Source organism: Salvelinus namaycush, chromosome 1, assembly GCF_016432855.1.
Source record: "Salvelinus namaycush isolate Seneca chromosome 1, SaNama_1.0, whole genome shotgun sequence".
NCBI lineage: Eukaryota > Metazoa > Chordata > Actinopteri > Salmoniformes > Salmonidae > Salvelinus > Salvelinus namaycush.
In genome coordinates this window covers 16073382-16095804 of record NC_052307.1, presented here as the reverse complement: position 1 = coordinate 16095804, position 22423 = coordinate 16073382, and the positions used below count along the sequence as shown (strand labels likewise).

Below are 22423 nucleotides of genomic sequence, written 5' to 3'. Positions count from 1 at the left end.
CTTAGGAAGACCACCAAAAATTCTGAAATCTCCATCCCTAACTACAACATTTTCAGACAAGATAGAACGGCCAAAGGGGGCGGTGTTGCAATCTACTGCAAAGATAGCCTGCAGAGTTCTGTCCTACTATCCAGGTCTTTACCCAAGCAGTTTGAACTTCTACTTTTAAAAATCCACCTCTCTAAAAACAAGTCTCTCACCATTGCTGCCTGCTATAGACCACCCTCTGCCCCCAGCTGTGCTCTGGACACCATATGTGAACTGATTGCCCCCCATCTATCTTCAGAGCTCGTGCTGCTAGGCGACCTAAACTGGAACATGCTCAACACCCCACTCCTACAATCTAAGCTTGATGCCATCAATCTCACACAAATTATCAATGAACCTACCAGGTACCACCCCAAAGCCGTAAACACGGGCACCCTCCATAGATATCATCCTAACCAACTTGCCCTCTAAATACACCTCTGCTGTTTTCAACCAAGATCTCAGCGATCATTGCCTGCATCCGTAATGGGTCAGCGGTCAAACGACCTTCACTCATCACTGTCAAACGCTCCCTGAAACACTTCAGCGAGCAGGCCTTTCTAGTCGACCTGGCCGGGGTATCCTGGAAGGATATTGATCTCATCCCGTCAGTAGAGGATGCCTGGTTATTTAAAAAAAATGCCTTCCTCACCATCTTAAATAAGCATGCCCCATTCAAAAAATTTAGAACCAGGAACAGATATAGCCCTTGATTCTCTCCAGACCTGACTGCCCTTAACCAACACAAAAACATCCTATGGCGTTCTGTATTAGCATCGAACAGCCCCCGTGATATGCAACTTTTCAGGGAAGCTAGAAACCAATATACACAGGCAGTTAGAAAAGCCAAGGCTAGCTTTTTCAAGCTGTAATTTGCATCCTGCAACACAAACTCAAAAAAGTTCTGGGACACTGTAAAGTCCATGGAGAATAAGAACACCTCCTCCCAGCTGCCCACTGCACTGAGGATAGGAAACACTGTCACCACCGATAAATCCACTATAATTGAGAATTTCAATAAGCATTTTTCTACGGCTGGCCATGCTTTCCACCTGGCTACCCCTACCCCGGTCAACAGCACTGCACCCCCCACAGCAACTCGCCCAAGCCTTCCCCATTTCTCCTCCCAAATCCAGTCAGCTGATGTTCTGAAAGAGCTGCAAAATCTGGACCCCTACAAATCAGCCGGGCTAGACAATCTGGACCCTTTCTTTCTAAAATGATCTGCCGAAATTGTTGCAACTCCTATTACTAGCCTTTTCAACCTCTTTTTCGTGTCGTCTGAGATTCCCAAAGATTGGAAAGCAGCTGCGGTCATCCTCCTCTTCAAAGGGGGGGACACTCTTGACCCAAACTGCTACAGACCTATATATATCCTACCCTGCCTTTCTAAGTTCTTCGAAAGCCAAGACAACAAACAGATTACCGACCATTTCGAATCCCACCATACCTTCTCCGCTATGCAATCTGGTTTCAGAGCTGGTCATGGGTGCATCTCAGCCACGCTCAAGGTCCTAAACGATATCCTAACTGCCATCGATAAGAAACAATGCTGTGCAGCCGTATTCATTGACCTGGCCAAGGCTTTCGACTCTGTCAATCACCACATCCTCATCGGCAGACTCGATAGCCTTGGTTTCTCAAATGATTGCCTCGCCTGGTTCACCAACTACTTCTCTGATAGAGTTCAGTGTGTCAAATCGGAGGGCCTGTTGTCCGGGCCTCTGGCAGTCTCTATGGGGGTGCCACAGGGTTCAATTCTTGGGCCGACTCTCTTCTCTGTATACATCAATGATGTCGCTCTTGCTGCTGGTGAGTCTCTGATCCACCTCTACGCAGACGACACCATTCTGTATACTTCTGGCCCTTCTTTGGACACTGTTAACAACCCTCCAGACGAGCTTCAATGCCATACAACACTCCTTCCGTGGCCTCCAATTGCTCTTAAATACAAGTAAAACTAAATGCATGCTCTTCAACCGATCGCTGCCTGCACCTGCCCGCCCGTCCAACATCACTACTCTGGACGGTTCTGACTTAGAATATGTGGACAACTACAAATACCTAGGTGTCTGGTTAGATTGTAAACTCTCCTTCCAGACTCACATCAAACATCTCCAATCCAAAGTTAAATCTAGAATTTTCTTCCTATTTCGCAACAAAGCATCCTTCACTCATGCTGCCAAACATACCCTTGTAAAACTGACCATCCTACCAATCCTCGACTTCGGGGTTGTCATTTACAAAATAGCCTCCAATACCCTACTCAATAAATTGGATGGAGTCTATCACAGTGCCATCCGTTTTGTCACCAAAGCCCCATATACTACCCACCACTGCGACCTGTACGCTCTCGTTGGCTGGCCCTCGCTTCATACTCGTCGCCAAACCCACTGGCTCCAGGTCATCTACAAGACCCTGCTAGGTAAAGTCCCCCCTTATCTCACCTCGCTGGTCACCATAGCAGCACCCACAAGTAGCACGCGCTCCAGCAGGTATATCTCTCCGGTCACCCCCAAAACCAATTCTTCCTTTGGCCGCCTCTCCTTCCAGTTCTCTGCTGCCAATGACTGGAACGAACTACAAAAGTCTCTGACACTGGAAACACTTATCTCCCTCATTAGCTTTAAGCACCAGCTGTCAGAGCAGCTCACAGATCACTGCACCTGTACATAGCCCATCTATAATTTAGCCCAAACAACTACCTCTCCCCCTACTGTATTTATTTATTTATTTAGCTCCTTTGCACCCCATTATTTCTATCTCTACTTTGCACATTCTTCTACTGCAAATATACCATTCCAGTGTTTTACCTGCTATATTGTATTTACTTCGCCACCATGGCCTTTTTTTTGCCTTTACCTCCCTTATCTCACCTCATTTGCCCACATTGTATATAGACTTATTTTTCTACTGTATTATTGACTGTATGTTTGTTTTACTCCATGTGTAACTCTGTGTTGTTGTATGTGTCGAACTGCTTTGCTTTATCTTGGCCAGGTCGCAATTGTAAATGAGAACTTGTTCTCAACTTGCCTACCTGGTTAAATAAAGGGGAAATAAAATAAAATAAATAAAATACTAAGAATAAAATATAACCAACATTTTCAAGACTATCACATCACTTTCTTTCCACATGCTTTCACAGATGGACAGGGGGAAATGTAAAATAAATAATTTAATAAATATTCTTTGCCTGCAGTAGCACAACCCCGCCATAGAGCGGGGCTGTAGCAGCGGATTGTGTCTTTGACAACAAGTGTCTTTTCTTGGACCGAAAGCGTGAGCTTTCTTTGACTTATCGGTGGTATCCCATGGCAACTGAGAGACAACAAAAACAGTTTTCACTAGTTACTACAGCCTCAAAGTCTGTATCGTACAAATTCAAGAAAACAAAATGAGTTTGGTCTTAATTTAAGGTTAGGGTCAGACAATGTTAGCAGGTTGGTGAAAGTTAGGGTTAGGTTTAAAATCCAATTTCAAGAAGAGAGATTGTAGAAATAGGCGGGGTTTATGACTTTGTGGCTGCAGTAACTAGTGATGACAAAAAACGGCCATAAATCAGCGGAGAAGAATAACAAAAGCAGAGACTGACGGTAAGATTTGTGGAAAACTAGTTAGCTACAGTAATTAGCGAACCCAGCAATCAAGGGTTAGTTGAAGTTTAACGTTGTTGTTTCAACGTTTCACGCCATATGCCAACTTTACGCTTCACTGTCCGAAGTGCGAGAAAGTCGTGGTTGCTGAAGAAGTGAGCAAGTTAGACTTTGTTTTCTGTAAACATGTGTTCTTCAGGGAAAGGGAGTGAGTGTCTGTGTGAAACGCCATAGAGGTAAATACAGTGACTGATTTTGTTTATAATGTTACCAGCGTCCTGTTTGGTCATGGGAGAAGTGTGTGTGCGGGTTGCGGTTCGGATCAGACCTTTGCTTCCCAAAGAGGTGCTACACAATCATCAGGTGTGTGTGCGCGTGGTGCCCGACAGCGCCCAGGTGATGCTGGGAAGCGACCGAACCTTTTCTTTTGACCACGCCTTTGGACCGACTGCATCGCAGGATCAGTTTTACGAGTCATGTGTCAAACCTCTGGTGGCATCCCTCGTTGACGGCTACAATGCTACAGTGTTCGCTTACGGACAAACCGGTTCTGGGAAGACGTACACCCTTTGCGGGGGACATGTTGGTAAGTTAACAGTATGAGCTTATCTGTACTCTTTGACATCATGAAGACACCCACAAGTGCATTGAGGGATGATCATGTTCGGACATTAGTCCTTGAATAATCTCCTACCACTACGATTCTGAGCTGTCACTGGAGCAGGAGGAAAACCTTAGGCAAATGCAGAGAACTTTATGATTATAGGCCACTTTTTATTGTCACAACTCTGCTTTTGTGTTTTTACCATGGAACTTGCTCTCCCTCTGTAATACTTGTACCCTTGTTAGCATCTCTGGTGGAGGAGGAAAGTGGGATCATTGGTCAGGTTGCAGCAGATCTGTTTGTGCTCCTGGGGGAGAGGAGGGCTGCAGACGTCAGGGTGTCCTACGTGGAACTGTACCGGGAGGAGCTCAGGGACCTGCTAGAGCTCCACACCGCACACAGAGAGCTACACATCAGAGAGGACGACAGGGGCAACACAGGTAACACTTCTCACTGTCTGTGCTAGGGTGTGTGTGTGGTTTCAGTATGACAGAATTCATTGTGTTTTACAGTGTTGATAGAGGTTATACTGAGGCTGGTGGTGTGAACATACATGCTGTAAGGAATCTGACTGAAATGAATGTGTTTCAGTTGTGGTGGGGGCCAGAGAGACTGTGATTACCTCAGCTGAGGAGTTGCAGAGTGTCCTGGAGGCTGGCAATGCCCTGAGACACACTGGCCCCACTCAGATGAATGAGCGCTCCAGCCGCTCTCACGCAATTGTCACCGTGCAGTTGACGCAGCATAACCACAACGACGGCTCTGTCCGCTCCTCTAAACTCCACCTGGTGGATCTGGCTGGTTCGGAGCGGGCTGCGCGCACTGGAAACACAGGCCTGCGCCTCAAAGAGTCTGTCCACATTAACACCGGCTTGCTGGCTCTGGGCAACGTCATCCGTGCACTCTCTGACCCCCATCGCCGTGGCAACCATGTGCCGTACCGTGACGCCAAGATTACACGCCTCCTCCGGGACTCACTGGGTGGCTCCGCCCACACACTCATGGTGGCCTGCGTCAGCCCCTCCCACCACAATGTCACGGAGACGTTGAGCGTGCTGCAGTTTGCCTCACGGGCACGCCACGTGAAGAACCAGCCTGGGTTGTGTCCTGCCAGGGCATGTCCGGGCTGGCAGCCTGGAGAGGCTCGTGTGGAGGAGCTGGAGCAGGAGGTCCAGACTCTGAGAGAGGCACTGAGAAAGAGGGATAAGACAGGGGGAGGGGTCTTTATGACTGACAGCTCCAAACAGACCCCTCAGGAAGAGCGTGACCACAGGGGTGCGGGCCTAGTGGAGGAGCCCCAGTACTGCTGCCTTGCACAGGACGCTGCCTTCATATTGAAGGAGCTCCAGAGTTCCACCCTGAGTCCTGCTCTGCAGCACCGCTTGCAGGAATGGCTGGGGAGACACGAGGAGCTTAGCCACTCCTGCCACACTGATCACCAGCACCCTGTGGGGGACACAGGGGACAAGCCTCACCACAACACCATCCTCCAGCTCAGACGAGAGCTCAGGAAGTGCCAGGTAGTGGGCTCTGTTTCTCAGCTTTTTTCCCTCACTATTATCTATTTTTACACCGTATTCTAACTAGAGGTATGAATTGTAACTCTCTCTCCCACTCCTTCCCTCCATCAGGATACTCTGGCTATAGACGAGCAGGTGTTTGACCAGAGGGAGGCAGAGCTGCAGCAGGTGCAGAGGCAGGTGCAGACACTGCTACAGGAGAAACAGAGACACCTCCAATCCTTACAGGAGGAGAGGGAGCACAGATGCAAACAGGTAAGGAGAGAGAGAGTGACACAGAGACTCTGAGCTGAGCTGGAGGATAATGAGAAATGGAGAAACATAGAGCCAAAGATAGAATTGGGCATTTCTGCATTGGTTGACAACTGACGCTTTCCGTTGTTTGAGTGTGCAGAGCGAGCAGCTGGTAGAGCAGCAGCTGTTAATCGATCGTCTCCGCGGTGACCTCCTGACCTCCAGGATGGCATCCTCGGGAGCCTCGCTGGAAACCGGGGCTTCTGGGAAGTCTGTGAAGAGACCTCACAGTGTTCCCCTGATCAGCCAAGGCCATTGTGGTACAAGGAAGGTACGTGTCCAGAGCAACTGTGTGTGTGTGTGTGTGTGTGTGTGACAATGGCAAAGTTTGTCTTTGTGTGTCTCTTATGCAGATCCACACTAGTCCTCCGGCCTGTTCGTTGGAGAGGGTGATGGCTGCCTTTAAGACCCGCAGTCAGCTGCTGCTGGCACAGATAGAAGAGAGAGACGAGGTCATCTGCCCACAAAGAGAACAGGAGGAAGCGGAGGAGGAGGAGGAGGAGGAGGAGGAGGAGGAGGAGGAGGAGGATCAAGGGGGGAGTAAGGGATTCAGGTGAGAAAGACTGATATAATAATGTAATGCTGCTTTTAGACTGTAACAGCTGTTCCACTAGTGTATACACACCCTGATGTTATACTAGGGACATTGTGTTTACATAGCTGGAGCTGATGTTATATTAGGGACATTGTGTTTCCATAGCTGGAGCTGATGTTATATTAGGGACATTGTGTTTACATAGCTGGAGCTGATGTTATATTAGGGACATTGTGTTTCCATAGCTGGAGCTGATGTTATATTAGGGACATTGTGTTTACATAGCTAGAGCTGATGTTATACTAGGGACATTGTGTTTACATAGCTAGGGCTGATGTTATACTAGGGACATAGTGTTTACATAGCTAGGGCTGATGTTATACTAGGGACATAGTGTTTACATAGCTAGGGCTGATGTTATACTAGGGACATTGTGTTTCCATAGCTGGAGCTGATGTTATATTAGGGACATTGTGTTTCCATAGCTGGAGCTGATGTTATATTAGGGACATTGTGTTTCCATAGCTGGAGCTGATGTTATACTAGGGACATTGTGTTTCCATAGCTGGAGCTGATGTTATATTAGGGACATTGTGTTTCCATAGCTGGAGCTGATGTTATATTAGGGACATTGTGTTTACATAGCTGGAGCTGATGTTATACTAGGGACATTGTGTTTCCATAGCTAGGGCTGATGTTATACTAGGGACATTGTGTTTCCATAGCTAGGGCTGATGTTATACTAGGGACATTGTGTTTCCATAGCTAGAGCTGATGTTATACTAGGGACATTGTGTTTACATAGCTAGGGCTGATGTTATACTAGGGACATTGTGTTTACATAGCTAGGGCTGATGTTATACTAGGGACATTGTGTTTCCATAGCTAGAGCTGATGTTATACTAGGGACATTGTGTTTCCATAGCTAGGGCTGATGTTATACTAGGGACATTGTGTTTCCATAGCTAGAGCTGATGTTATACTAGGGACATTGTGTTTACATAGCTAGGGCTGATGTTATACTAGGGACATAGTGTTTACATAGCTAGGGCTGATGTTATACTAGGGACATTGTGTTTACATAGCTAGAGCTGATGTTATATTAGGGACATTGTGTTTCCATAGCTGGAGCTGATGTTATATTAGGGACATTGTGTTTCCATAGCTAGGGCTGATGTTATACTAGGGACATTGTGTTTACATAGCTAGGGCTGATGTTATACTAGGGACATTGTGTTTCCATAGCTAGGGCTGATGTTATACTAGGGACATTGTGTTTCCATAGCTAGGGCTGATGTTATACTAGGGACATTGTGTTTACATAGCTAGGGCTGATGTTATACTAGGGACATTGTGTTTCCATAGCTAGGGCTGATGTTATATTAGGGACATTGTGTTTCCATAGCTAGAGCTGATGTTATACTAGGGACATTGTGTTTACATAGCTAGGGCTGATGTTATACTAGGGACATTGTGTTTACATAGCTAGAGCTGATGTTATATTAGGGACATTGTGTTTACATAGCTAGAGCTGATGTTATACTAGGGACATTGTGTTTACATAGCTAGAGCTGATGTTATACTAGGGACATTGTGTTTCCATAGCTAGAGCTGATGTTATATTAGGGACATTGTGTTTCCATAGCTAGAGCTGATGTTATACTAGGGACATTGTGTTTACATAGCTAGGGCTGATGTTATACTAGGGACATTGTGTTTACATAGCTAGAGCTGATGTTATATTAGGGACATTGTGTTTACATAGCTAGAGCTGATGTTATACTAGGGACATTGTGTTTACATAGCTAGAGCTGATGTTATACTAGGGACATTGTGTTTACATAGCTAGAGCTGATGTTATATTAGGGACATTGTGTTTCCATAGCTAGAGCTGATGTTATACTAGGGACATTGTGTTTACATAGCTAGGGCTGATGTTATACTAGGGACATTGTGTTTACATAGCTAGAGCTGATGTTATACTAGGGACATTGTGTTTACATAGCTAGAGCTGACAGTGAGGACTTTTTAAGAGCAGAATCAACAACATCTGCATAATCAAAACAATTGCTTTGTGAGAAGGTGTTAACCGTCAAAGGTGTAAACCCATGTTCATAGTTAGCCATTGTTTTGTAAATGCCGCCCTAAAAGCCCTTAGCGGACATGCCCTGGCCCCAAATCAGAGCAGGACCACTGAGGCCATGGCCCAGTGAGTCCCAGGAGCCGGGCCGTGGAGGTGGAAACACAAAAGTCTGAGCCTTTTTGGTAAAACACTGGGGTAAATCCTCAGTGGAAATATACCATAATATCCTGCTTCTGAGTTATGTCATTGTTCTGCTTCCTTACGACACAATACTTATTTAATTTTGATCTATATTGCAGGCGCTCTATGAACCGCACATGGACGAGCAGACCGAACCCAGCCTGTTTTAACCAGAACCAGACGCAAAATACTCATTTGAACCAGATTCAGGATGGGCTCCAATTACCTCAACCGTCAAAACTCCCTACAGGTAAATACAGTGATATATGACACTTTAAGAGTCTTATATTTCCTGTAATTTCTGTTTCATTGCTAAGCCCGGCCTGTGCTTCCGTAGAGCGCGAGGAGCACAGAGTGAGGCGGAGTCAGACAGTGAATCTGCAGCGCCTACAGCAGGTGGAGACACAGATCAGTGGCTCCAGGGATCTATACAGGACCAAGGTCAGTGCTAACAATACAACATTCGGAGAACATTTTATACAGCACTCATAGAACAGTCATAAAGCATTTATACAGCACTCATTGAACAGTCTTAAAGCATTTGGTCTTTCTATAAACTAGGGTACCAGTGAGGATTTCCTTTCCTTGTAACAGCTGTTGATAAGTCATTGATAAAAATATATATATTTTTTTCATGCCATTACGTTAAGATATAAGGGGGTTCATAGATATATTCATAAAAATTCACGAGTTGATTTAAAACCTATGTTTAATCCTTTGTCATGTTTGGTGTCTTGACGGATTTGTCCAAAATCGTGTGCGATAACTTTTCTGTCCTTGCATTTATGGCAGTGTAAGTAGTTGATATCATATATTAAGCATTAATCGGTTAAATTAGACATTGAACTTGAATCCTGGATCGATAGAGATCTCATCGATCCGATCTATCCTGGATGGATAGAGATCTCAGAAATGCAATGTAACTACATAACATTTAGTGTCGTATGTTACGGGGTGAAAACAGTTTATGGGCACACAAATCCTGAATAATAAATGCAATTGCCAAATCGAGTCATTTTACCTTGATTCTTAACCTAAATTAATACTGTCATTAACGTGGTTCTTTAATAATTATGCATAATACTTGTTGGATGCACATTTGGTGTCCAGCTGATTTAGTTATGCTGCGGTATTTTCACACATCATCAGATGATCTAAGAAGGAATTTTCCAAATGACAGTCAAGTTATGAACAGTGGTTGTGATAGTGCATATGATGCAACAACAGCCCAAGAACTGGAAAAAGGTTGTTCATGAGGAATGTCCAGAATATTTTGATGTCTCATTCGTTATGCATGTGAAGACAGTTGTGCCTGGATCCATGTTAGATCTAATTTCCCTAGCGACTTGATGTTGATCATCTGTTGCAGTCTGCTCAGAAATTCAAGTACTGGAATAGGCTTACCTTGATAATCAGACAGTTCCTCAATTTGGTGCTTGAAAAGTCCTTGTAATTATTGTAGCCAATTTGTAAGTTCTTCTGTTCCCTTATAATTGTCTGTGATTTTATTTTTTATCAGTTTTTGTGAGAGATGGGGCCACTTGTTTGTTTCCCGACGCGTCAATTGAAGGGTGACGACAGCATATAATATTGGCTTCAACTTGCCTTTCCATACAAATCCTTACATCTAAAAAGGAACCTGGTTTTTGGTCACTTTATAAAAATAGCGATGGTGAGATTAATGCTACCGCTATTCATGGCTTTATTGTGTGTGCCTGCGTCGGCCACATAGGCTACTGAAAAATCACCATCCATGCATCCAATCTATTTAGTCAGGCAATGTCCACATTATTCTCACATATTGTAGAATGTCATAATCATTTCAATATCAATGCATTGGGAAGGCCTAAAAACGGCACTATTTTTATAGTAAATGTTAAAGGCCTATTTTTTTGGGGGGGAGGGGGGGGGAGTTCTATAATGTATAACATTGATGTCCTTCAAAATTATAATTAAGTGCTTGAAAAAGTCCCTGAAAATGTCACGCCCTGGCCTTAGTTATCTTTATTTTCTTTATTATTTTAGTTAGGTCAGGGTGTGACATGGGGGATGTTTGTGTGTTTTTGTCTAGTTTAGGGTGTGTGTATTGTGTAGGGGGGTTTGTAGAGTGTATGGTGTTGTGTTCAGTGTAGGTGTTTAGGTAAGTCTATGGTTGCCTGGATGGGTTCTCAATTAGAGACAGCTGTCTATAGTTGTCTCTGATTGAGAGCCATATTTAGGCAGCCATAGGCATTAGGTAGGTTGTGGGTAATTGTCTATGTGTAGTGTCAGCACTATTTGTTTGTATAGCTTCACGGTCATTTGTTGTTTTGTATAGTTTGTCAGTGTCTTTCGTTTCGTGTTCGTCTTCAATAAAAGAAGATGTATCTATATCACGCTGCGCCTTGGTCCTCTCTTCCACATAAAGACGATCGTGACAGAAAAGTCTTTGAATGTGACTTGCCAGTGTCTGTATGAACTCTGCTTAAAGGATGTATAGTCCTGACCTAGGTTGTTTTATAGGTGGTTCTAGGGCAATTTGTATATATTCACTTTTATTCCTCCAAGTAAATCAAATCAAATTTATTTATATAGCCCTTCGTACATCAGCTGATATCTCAAAGTGCTGTACAGAAACCCAGCCTAAAACCCCAAACCGCAAGCAATGCAGGTGTAGAAGCACGGTGGCTAGGAAAAACTCCCTAGTAAAGGCAAAAACCTAGGAAGAAACCTAGAGAGGAACTAAATGTGGAGCTGCATGAAAATCCTATATTTGTTTATTTACAATTTTTTTCAAAAAATGTTTTATCCCACTGTCAAATGTTGGCCCCATTTTATTTATAGCGATACCCATTCAAGGAGCGTTAATACAGAACTACTGTTGACATCAGACTCTCAGTCCTTGCATCCATATACAGTTGAAGTCGGAAGTTTACATACACTTAGGTTGGAGTCATTAAAACTCGTTTTTCAACCACTCCACAAATTTCTTGTTAACAAACTATGGTTTTGGCAAGTCGGTTAGGACATCTACTTTGTGCATGACACAAGTAATTTTTCCAACAATTGTTTACAGACAGATTATTTCACTTATAATTCACTGTATCACAATTCCAGTGGGTCAGAAGTTTACATACACTAAGTTGACTGTGCCTTTAAACAGCTTGGAAAATTCCAGAAAATGATGTCATGGCTTTAGAAGCTTTTGATAGGCTAATTGACATAATTTGAGTCAATTGGAGCAAACTCAGTACCTCTTTGCTTGACATCATGGGAAAATCAAAAGACATCAGCCAAGACCTCAGAAAAAAATTTGTAGACCTCCACAAGTCTGGTTCATCCTTGGGAGCAATTTCCAAATGCCTGAAGGTACCACGTTCATCTGTACAAACAATAGTATGCAAGTATAAACACCATGGGACCATACAGCCGTCATACCGCTCAGGAAGGAGACGCGTTCTGTCTCCTAGAGATGAACGTACTTTGGTGCGAAAAGTGCAAATCAATCCCAGAACAACAGCAAAGGACGAGCATTTTTGTGGACAGAATTGAAAAAGCGTGTGCGAGCAAGGAGGCCTACAAACCTGACTCAGTTACACCAGTTCTGTCAGGAGGAATGGGCCAAAATTCACCCAACTTATTCTGGGAAGCTTGTGGAAGGCTATCCGAAATGTTTGACCCAAGTTAAACAATTTAAAGGCAATGCTACCAAATACTAATTGAGTGTATGTAAACTTCTGACCCACTGGGGATGTGATGAAAGAAATAAAAGCTGAAAGAAACCATTCTCTCTACTATTATTCTGACATTTCACATTCTTAAAATAAAGTGGTGATCCTAACTGACCTAAGACAGGGATTCTTTACTAGGATTCAATGTCAGGAATTGTGAAAAACTGAATGTATTTAAATGTATTTGGCCAAGGTGTATGTAAACTTCCGACTTCAACTGTAGCTCCATCTATGAATTTGCAAGTGGTTACATTTCTCCAGTCCCATCCTTCAGCCTTATAGCAAACCAAGTGGTGGGGCTGCCATTTTGTTTTTCAAATGTAGTAATGTGCATGTGAACAGCATGCTAAAGGGTTTGATGCTGCTGTGTTGCAGAACCTGGGGACAGACAACATGGCTGTCTTTCAAAATGGAGCCTGTAAAGACTCGGAGGAAAAGGTGAGCCCACATGACAACTGCAAATGATCACAGGTTTAGGTTCGGCTGCCCCTCCCTGCACGTTGTGTTTGTTATGGCAAAAAAGGCTATTTCATTGTTCACCATGCAGTCATGGTGATTCCTTAGATCTAATTTGGATATTCAACATAGTTTAAAATAGTCAAATTGTGTTTGTGTGTTTTGAAATGTGGATGTGTTCGTTTTGGCCGTGTATGATGCCTAGCTGCCTGAGAGACGCACGTGGCTGGAGCAAGAGGAGGAGCGTGCTCTGCAGAGGAGGAGGGGCCTGCAAGAGCTGGAGGAGGAGCTGAGGCACAGAGAAGAAGTGCTGCAGCACCGAGAGGCCTGTGTCCAGGAGAGGAAACAGCTGCAGATCAAGAGGCTCCGCTCCAGCCAGGTAAACACAGAGCGGGGCATAGAAATCCAAAGTATTGTATTGGGGGAAAAAAACGTATATTATATTTTTGTGTAAGTTACAGCATTCCAGTGTTGTTATCTGATATTGAAAGTGTGTGTGGGTACGTTCATGTGTATTCCTCAGGCTCTGAGTCAGGACTTGCTGCGAGTGTCGGCTCGTCTGGGAGCTTTGGATCAGGAGCTGGAGGAGAGAGGAGGTGTAAGGAGGAGACTGTCCTCCCCGGCAGCAGGGCTGTGTGGAGTGTCTATGGAGGAGCTGCTGAAGGAGAGGGAGAGCCTGCGTCTGAGGAGGGACACCCTGGACACACAGCTGAGAAACGGCAGGGTGCTCATGCCAGAGGTGAGCTCAATGTTTACCACCTTCCTTCCGGCTGGGTGTCACTCTGACTGCAGGGGGCTGATCAATGGTGTGTGTGTATAGGAGGAGCATGCTCTGCTGCAGTTGGAGGAGGCCCTGGAGGCGTTGGATGCTGCTGTAGAGTTTAAGAACCGTTCCATCCAGGAGAGACAGAGAGAGCTCGGGGACACATCTAACCCTGCCCATGGAGACGAAGACGATGACATCATGAGGGCGCTAAGGGAGCTGCCGCTTCCAGAGGCCTCTGCACTGTTGGTCAAATACTTCAACAAGGTCAGAGTCCCAACACACACACACACACTCACCACAAACTACTTTGAGCGACCAAACTAAATCTAAATCAAATTTTATTGGTTGCATATGTAACAGATGTATATGTACTCTCCATGCGTTGTGTTTTCTCAAAATAAATCACTTCGGCCAGTGGTCCCAGTTGAGCATAATTTATTTCTGTTGTTAAATGGGAAACAGCACGTTAGTTGTGCAGGGCTTAACGGTATTGATGGCTGTCGATGGCAAAATCCCTTGCATCACATTTTCCTACTGGGCGAACAAAATACAAAAATACAATACAAAATATAACATGTGTAAATTTAAATGGGAAACAGCACGTTAGTTGTGCAGGGCTTAACGGTATTGATGGCTGTCGATGGCAAAATCTGTAGCATGAAGACAACTGTGTTAGCAGTGGCTTATGTGACCATGACATCGGTGTATGCTAGCTAACACACTTATTTACAGCAATCATATGCCAAAGCACATCCCAGAAAGCCCCTCAATCCCTAACCGGTACCATATACCCACACATGTATAAATCAGTAACGTACAGCAAACTTGTACACATTGTAAAGTAGAAAATAGAAAACAGTATTCAGAACGTGACCTACCCCTTGCATCACATTTTCCTACTGGGAAGACCTGACGTTCGCGATCTCCCCCTATCTGCAAGCGGGGCCAATCACAACACACCTTATTGTCATCAGAGTTGAACTAACCAATAAGAATGCTTGAACATTAAATACACATTTCTTTAGAGGCAAGTGGAAACATAACCAACCCTGTTACATTCTCCCCTGCTGAATTACACTTGCATACTACAAAGAAACAAAATGAGGTATGCAATACCTTGCAATACATATGTCACCAAATATTCCAGTGCAAAGACTATTCTCTAAAGAGAATTAGGGGAATTCAAAGACCCCGTAGGAAAACATGCTTGTTACATGTTCAGTACACTCAGTGACAACAAGAACCTCAGACAGAAAAACCTTGGCCTACATGACCCCAGACCCATTACCTCCATGGGGTCTCTTGAAAGTTAAAAGTACATTTTTTTTGGGGGGGGGGGGGCTACAGACTTTGATTCTAATCCTACACCCACACAGGTACTCTAATGAATTCTGTATGAAAAACCCTCTGTGTCTGCATAGTCTCAATGAGTCTCACTGGGCGTTTCCTAACCCGACCAGCCCCTGACCTGACAGTCCTAACAGAGTTATCATTACGTTTAACCTGTCCAACTACAACCACCATTGGTGGGTCACTGTCCACAGTCGATGGGTAGTCAAGGTCAAGGGTTCTGTGACTGTTGCTGGAACCAGCGGCATCTTCAGAATGCCTTTCTTCCTCAGAGGGTTCGGACATTTCTTCTCCAAAGGTTACCTCTGACATGCTTGTGCCACCAGTGGCACCCTCAGAATGTGGTGAGTTCTGAGGGTCCCTCGCCAGTGGCCCATCTTCCAGCACATCTGGGATCTCTTTTTCAGAGGGCTCCGACTGTGTTTCCTCCGAGGTCTGTTCTGATACCCACACACTAGTCCTCTCACCGATGTCCATTTCTGGTATATCGTTCATGGATGAGTCCTCCATCTCCTCACTCTGATCCTCACGGTCTCCCGTATTAGGTGTCTCTAAGGCAGTGTCAGGGAGAGGAAAGAAGTTTACAGGCATTATCAGATTGGACCATTTTCTCCTGGCCAGTCGACATGTTCTATATCTTGAAGATGTGGATGTCACTATTCTTCTCCGTAACAATATAGAGGTTGTTCTCCCAGCGATCCGCCAGCTTCCTCTTTCCACGTTCACCCTTATTCGCCAGCAGCACCCGATCACCGACCTCCACTAGAGCTCCTCTGATCTTCCTGTTGTAGAGGCCCGCATGCCTCTTCAGCTGTTTGGTTGCCGACACCTGTACAGTCTCCATGGCCTCCCTCAGGTCTCTCGTCTGGGACTTGATGTACTCGTCATAGTCTACAACATCTGAGTCTTGTAGCACCATACCAAACATCATGTCGACAGGCAGACGTGGGATTCTCCCAAACATCAACTGGAAAGGGGCGTGGCCCGTGGTTTCATGGACTGTACAGTTGTAGGCGAAGGTCAACGACTTCAGCTTCTGGGGCCACCTGTGCTTCGCTCTCGTAGGTAAAGCCCTGATCATGTTTCCCAGCGTTCTATTGAACCTTTCGACTCCCCCGTTCCCCATCGGATGGTAGGGAGTTGTGTGCGACTTCTGGACTCCTGCAGCACTCAACAACTCAGCAATCAATTTACTTTCAAAGTTGGCCCCTTGGTCGGAGTGGATACGACGAGGAAAACCATACACACAGAAGATGTTGTTCCACAGCTGAAGGGCCACTGCTTTAGGTGATTGGTTCGGACACAAGAAGGCATGGGCCATCTTACTAAAATGATCAGTGACGACCAGAACAGGACTTGTTGTTGGAGTCTTCAGCAGACCAGAAGTCCACACACACCAACTCGAGGGGCTCAGTCGTGATGATGTTCTCCAGTGGAGCTCTGGCCTCTGGCTCGGGGGCCTTACTGAACACACACCTCTTGCAGGTCTTGACATACTCTCTCACATCCGACTCCAGACCATGCCAGAAGAACCTCTGTCTCGTCAAGTACAACGTCTGCTGTTGCCCCTGATGACCGGCTTCATCGTGGACACCCTTCAAAACTGTCGCCCTCATTGAGGTGGGTACTACATACTGGTACGTCTTCCTCTTTGACAGCAAACGTTTGGTAACGCGATATAGTACACCCATTTTCAGAGTGAGCTTCTCCCAGGTCTTCAGAATCTGCAGAGCCTCGATTGGTTCATGGCCACGTTCCATCCTAGAAGGTCTACGGCCCCTGTCCACGTAGAAGACAACTCTGGCGAGTGCATCATCCTGGCGCTGCTTTGATATCAGGTCATCACGGGACAGCACTCTCACATCTGACATCTCAGATGGCACCAGTGACTGAGTGAGCTGAGGCAGTAGCAGCGCACAGTTCTGTAGACCAGCCTCCTCTTGCGACCTCAGGACTGCTGACACCGCTGCCTTTGACAGCGAACCAGGAGAAGGATAGGAGGTAGTTTGGCAGTCCATGACAATTTCACAGGCATCTGCCTCAATTGACGGTGAGCAGCTTTCGAGGTCGAATGGGTGGTTCGACCAGCGGAACACATTTTGCACCTTTTCAGCATGTACTCCCGCAGCTTCTTCCAGCAAGGCCTTGTATGGAACCCTTGTGATACGGTGGAGAGCGCTCGGCTGCACAAATGGCTGTCTACTGAGTGCATCAGCAATGACATTTTTGGGACCGGGGATGTACTTTATGTCAAACTCGAATGGAGCGAGTTTAGCAACCCATCTCTGTTCACAGGTGTCCAATTTCTGCTTGGACAGGATGTATGTTAATGGGTTGTTGTCTGTCCATACAGTAAAAGGCTTGCCCCTTAGCCAATGACTAAACTTCTCACAGACTGCCCAGCGTAAAGCAAAAAACTCTAACCTATGGGCAGGATACTTTGACTGTGCATAAGTAAGTGATTTGCTAGCGAATGCTACGGGCCTGGCTGCAGACCTATCCTCTGGCACTTGGGACAGGACAGCACCTAATCCATTACTAGATGCGTCTACAGACAGCAAGAAAGGTCTACTAAAATCAGGGTGGGCTAGCATGACCTGATCGAGGAGAGCTTGTTTCAACTGACTAAAGGCCTGTTTGCACTCACCAGTCCAGTCTGCTGCTGTGAGTTTCCTATGTATTCCTCTTTTTCTCTTTCCTTTCCCATGGCGTGGTGCCTTCGTCCCAGTTGTCAACCCATGCAGCGGCTTAGCGATGGTGGAGCACCCCTCAATGAACTGCTGGTAATAGACTATCATTCCGAGAAAGGACCGTGAGATCCTTCTCTGTCATCCCTGCAATAGCCTTCACTTTTTCTGGGTCTGTGGCCACACCTCCTTCACTGATGACATGCCCCAAGAACCGCACTGACCTCTTCATGAAAGGGCATTTCTTTGGAGCCAATTTCAGATTATGGGCCTTGAGAAGCGTTGCAATCCAAGTTCTTCAGTCGGGGCAAAGACCAGCACATCGTCCAGGTAGCATAGAAGGCTAGAAACATTTTGATTCCCAAAAATGCTCAACATCATCCTCATGAATGTAGCTGGGCTGTTGCATAGTCCTTGTGGAAGACGGTTATATTCATATAACCCAAAAGGAGAAGTGAAGGCTGTAAACTTCTTGTCGTCTTCATGCACCTCCACATTGTAGTAGCCTGAGGTCAAATCCATTGTAGAAAAGAATCCATTGCCACCCAGGGCCGCCAGAGCATCAGCTTGGTGAGGTAGAGGGTGAGCATCCTTTACGGTGCGAGCATTGAGCCATCGGAAGTCTGTACACAGTCTCAGATCGCCAGAATTCTTCCAGACCAGCACGAGCGGGGAGGCATACTCACTGCTGGATTTTCTGATTATCTCTCGCTCTTCAATCTCATCCAAGGCCTGCCTGAGCTTGTCATAATGGTTAGGGGAGAGCCTACGGTAAGGTAGCCTAAAAGGTTTAGTGTCACTGAGTCTGATGCGATGGACATATCCAGTAGTCTTCCCGCAATCTAGTTTGTTACGGGAGAAGATACACTCGTAGTGGGCTATAAGCTGAACTAGCCGGGCCTTACACTGTTGCGATAACTGAGTGGACTCAATGTCAATGTCTCCTAGCCCTAAATCGTGCAACACCTCACTTGTCACTCTGTGCGGTTTTACGGCATTGTCAACGGTCAAGCTATCTCCACTACCATTGTCAAAGTCTTGATTGTCATCCATTTTGTATATCTGCTGCACCAGGGGGACCGGTTCGACAGTGGGCCCATCTATGTAGTCAGTGTCAAAGTCCTCTAATGCCATGCAAGGAAAAACGTCCGCTATCTTGGCATTGCGTCTCACTGTTACTGGCTTTGGTGAGGGATTGATAACTTTGACAGGGACCCAGCCATCGCTCCACAATGTCACAACTGTTCTCTCCACTAGAATGTTTTTCAGTCTTGAGCGTGCCCTCGTAGGCTCAATAACGACAGCACTGCCCGCGGATACATTTTTGAGGCGTACACAACCGGCCACAGACTAAATTTTCCTGCATGGGCTCCAATGTGACCGCCCGCTTCAGCCTTACCGTGCCCACTCTTTCCCGGCATTTCTGTCCCTTTCCATCTCTCTACATTAGCCATGCATGTTTCAGTGTTATTTGCCTCGAAGCGAGCATATAAGTAGTTTAGCTCGTCTGGTAGGCTTGTGTCACTGGGCCGCTCTTGGCTGTGCTTCCCTTTTGTAGTCTGTTATGGTTTGCAAGCCCTGCCACATCCGATGAGCGTCAGAGACTTCGCTTTGTGATAACCAATCGGGAGAGGGAGGTTCTCGCTAGCCTAGTCAGCTTTGAGACTGTACTGGATAGTGGAACATGCTATAATGCATGCTGTTTCGGATAAACGCCCACAAAGGGAGAACTAGGTGATGCCTACAACAAAGTGGTATCTGGTCGACAGTACACTGCATTAGAACCCTCATTTGAGGAAAGGCTGGGGGGCTGGGATTGAGATTTTAAGAGTTTGAAAAAGGTTTGGCTCAGAAGTGGGACTGGTTCAAGAGATGATGATGATAATAATACATTTCATTTGTATAGTGCTTTTCATGTCAGAGTAATCTCAAAGTTCTACGTAGGCCAAAATAAGACATCCACTACACTCCTAACCTTCCATTAGCCTCCTACTAAGCTGGCAAATGTTGAAAGCATTCCCTTGGCCCCTCCAGGTGGTGTGTCTGAGGGAGTCGGAGCAGCAGCTGCAGCTGCGCTGTGAAGAGCTGGAGCTGCAGAGTGGAGAGCAGGAGGCAGTGACCAGGGAGATGGAGGCAGCTCTACAGCGCCTCACTCTGGACACAGACCGGCGGCTCACTGAGCAGCATCGAGAGCACCAACATAGCATACAGTTACTACTGCAGCAGTGCCGAGGTCCGTGTCTGTGTGTGTGTATGCATCAATGTGGGAAATGTTTGAAAGTGTGGTATTCCTGCCCTTTCATTGTGTGTTTTACAGTATTCTCACTGCTAATTTTCTGTTTGTGTGTAGAGGGAGGCTCAGGGAACAGTGGTCAGGCGGTCCAGGCTAGGCTGCAGCAGCTGGAGAGAGACCTGTTCTTCTATAAGAGCTCCAGTCGTGAGCTGAAGAGGAAGCTCCGAGAGCTGGTCACCAAATCGCTCCCCCCCCAGGTTCCAGACCTGCAGACCCAGGGCAGGAAGGGGGCCAGTGATGGAGCAGGGGACAGCCCCAGGCTGCAGACTCCCAGAGTGGAGCTGGCCCCTGTCCGTCTGTCCCGTAGGGAGCTGAGGCAGCTCTCACCCTCTGACCCCCGCAGCACTAGGGTGCGCTCTACCATGAGGGCCAGCAGAGGCTCATTCCAGGAAGACTCCATTGAAGTGCCCAGAAACACTTACTGACCAGGAGGCTCGAGCACATATCAACCACTTTTTTCATTCGTCCACACTGATCTAGAAGAAGAGGTCAGGTGAATCTAAGTCAAATAAGATCAATGTGGATGAAGGAGAGGAGACAAGGAACAGAAGCCACTAACTGTGAAACTGTTGAGACACGTCAAATGATTCCACGGAGTGAAAACCCTCTCTGCACTTTACACCACTAAAGTCTGACTGAATTGCACTTCAAACTGCAGACTCATCAGTTAGTCAGAGATAGATGAGCCCACAGCTAAATGGATATCAAAATAATGTGTATTAGAAATGTTTTTTTTATGTTTAAATTATTTTACTTTTAAAGATGTCTTTGTTTATAAGATAGTCTGTTGGATGTGTTCTAGACCCTCGGGCCACTCCAAACTCTAAAGCAAGCCACTGGTCATTCATGCAATATAATTTACCTGTGATTTACTCTTTCTTTGTGTGTGGTTTTGGTTATTTAAGTGTTGAACAACTGTTGACATCAAATTGATTGGATCAAACCTGTTTATTTGCATAATTCACCAATTCGATCGACATTTGTCTTTGCAGACTCCTGTTTAATGTTAAAGGTGCAACTTACAATAGTTACTGCTGTCCAATGGTCATTTTAATTACGGATACCCATTGATTCTTGAAAAATATAACTTATACATGTATATAACTAATATATTGGTCTAATATCATATTCCCCCAAATTTTAGTCTGATCTCAAGTAGCATGGCTGACACACAAGGCTAGTGATCCACCACCACCCCTCAAACAGTTTTTGTTGCAAAACAAAAAGCTTAAGGATCCAGTAGGCCTCAAAATAAAAAAATATATTCAAAACGTCATTCTTGTTGGAGCCGTAATTCATGCCTGTGTAATGTAGTTCTCAAGATGAGATGCAGAAATAAAGCTACATTAGAAAGGCAATTGGAAAAATACATATACCATTTAATATATATACAGTGGGGAGAAGTATTTGATACACTGCTGATTTTGCAGGTTTTCCTACTTACAAAGCATGTAGAGGTCTGTAATTTTTTATCATAGGTACACTTCAACTGTGAGAAACGGAATCTAAAACAAATCCAGAAAATCACATTGTATGATTTTTAAGTAATTAATTTGCATTTTATTGCATGACATAAGTATTTGATACATCAGAAAAGCAGAACTTAATATTTGGTACAGAAACCTTTGTTTGCAATTACAGAGATCATACGTTTCCTGTAGTTCTTGACCAGGTTTGCACACACTGCAGCAGGGATTTTGGCCCACTCCTCCATACAGACCTTCTCCAGATCCTTCAGGTTTCGGGGCTGTCGCTGGGCAATACGGACTTTCAGCTCCCTCCAAAGATTTTCTATTGGGTTCAGGTCTGGAGACTGGCTAGGCCACTCCAGGACCTTGAGATGCTTCTTATGGAGCCACTCCTTAGTTGCCCTGGCTGTGTGTTTCGGGTCGTTGTCATGCTGGAACCCCCAGCCACGACCCATCTTCAATGCTCTTACTGAGGGAAGGAGGTTGTTGGCCAAGATCTCGCGATACATGGCCCCATCCATCCTCCCCTCAATACGGTGCAGTCGTCCTGTCCCCTTTGCAGAAAAGCATCCCCAAAGAATGATGTTTCCACCTCCATGCTTCACGGTTGGGATGGTATTCTTGGGGTTGTACTCATCCTTCTTCCTCCAAACACGGCGAGTGGAGTTTAGACCAAAAAGCTCTATTTTTGTCTCATCAGACCACATGACCTTCTCCCATTCCTCCTCTGGATCATCCAGATGGTCATTGGCAAACTTCAGACGGGCCTGGACATGCGCTGGCTTGAGCAGGGGGACCTTGCGTGTGCTGCAGGATTTTAATCCATGATGGCGTAGTGTGTTACTAATGGTTT

General features: G+C 45.6%; 1 protein-coding gene and 1 long non-coding RNA gene across 2 annotated transcripts; both read left to right on the top strand.

Annotated features, from left to right (window-relative positions):
* The first annotated feature begins 3911 nt into the window (after positions 1-3911).
* On the top strand, positions 3912-20797 carry LOC120050613 (kinesin-like protein KIF27). Its single transcript, XM_038997207.1, has 12 exons — positions 3912-4209; positions 4473-4667; positions 4819-5747; positions 5859-6002; positions 6142-6312; positions 6395-6523; positions 12925-12987; positions 13211-13384; positions 13529-13744; positions 13826-14035; positions 19843-20041; positions 20171-20797. Exons 1-12 carry the CDS (start codon positions 3912-3914, stop codon positions 20524-20526), a joined length of 3084 nt encoding a protein of 1027 aa, XP_038853135.1. The 3' UTR covers positions 20527-20797.
* LOC120054053 lies at positions 8996-12990 on the top strand. The gene is made up of 3 exons (XR_005477561.1): positions 8996-9089; positions 9177-9280; positions 12925-12990. It is a non-coding gene; the product is annotated as an uncharacterized LOC120054053 (long non-coding RNA).
* Positions 20798-22423: the final 1626 nt, after the last annotated feature.

What these genes read in the sequence shown, in the direction of transcription:
- LOC120050613 (XM_038997207.1), top strand. Translation starts at nt 3,912, where the DNA reads ATGGGAGAAGTGTGTGTGCGGGTTGCGGTTCGGATCAGACCTTTGCTT. An exon ending in GGACGACAGGGGCAACACAG is followed by an intron (nt 4,668 to 4,818) that starts GTAACACTTCTC and finishes AATGTGTTTCAG; the next exon opens with TTGTGGTGGGGGCCAGAGAG. An exon ending in GAGAGCTCAGGAAGTGCCAG is followed by an intron (nt 5,748 to 5,858) that starts GTAGTGGGCTCT and finishes TCCCTCCATCAG; the next exon opens with GATACTCTGGCTATAGACGA.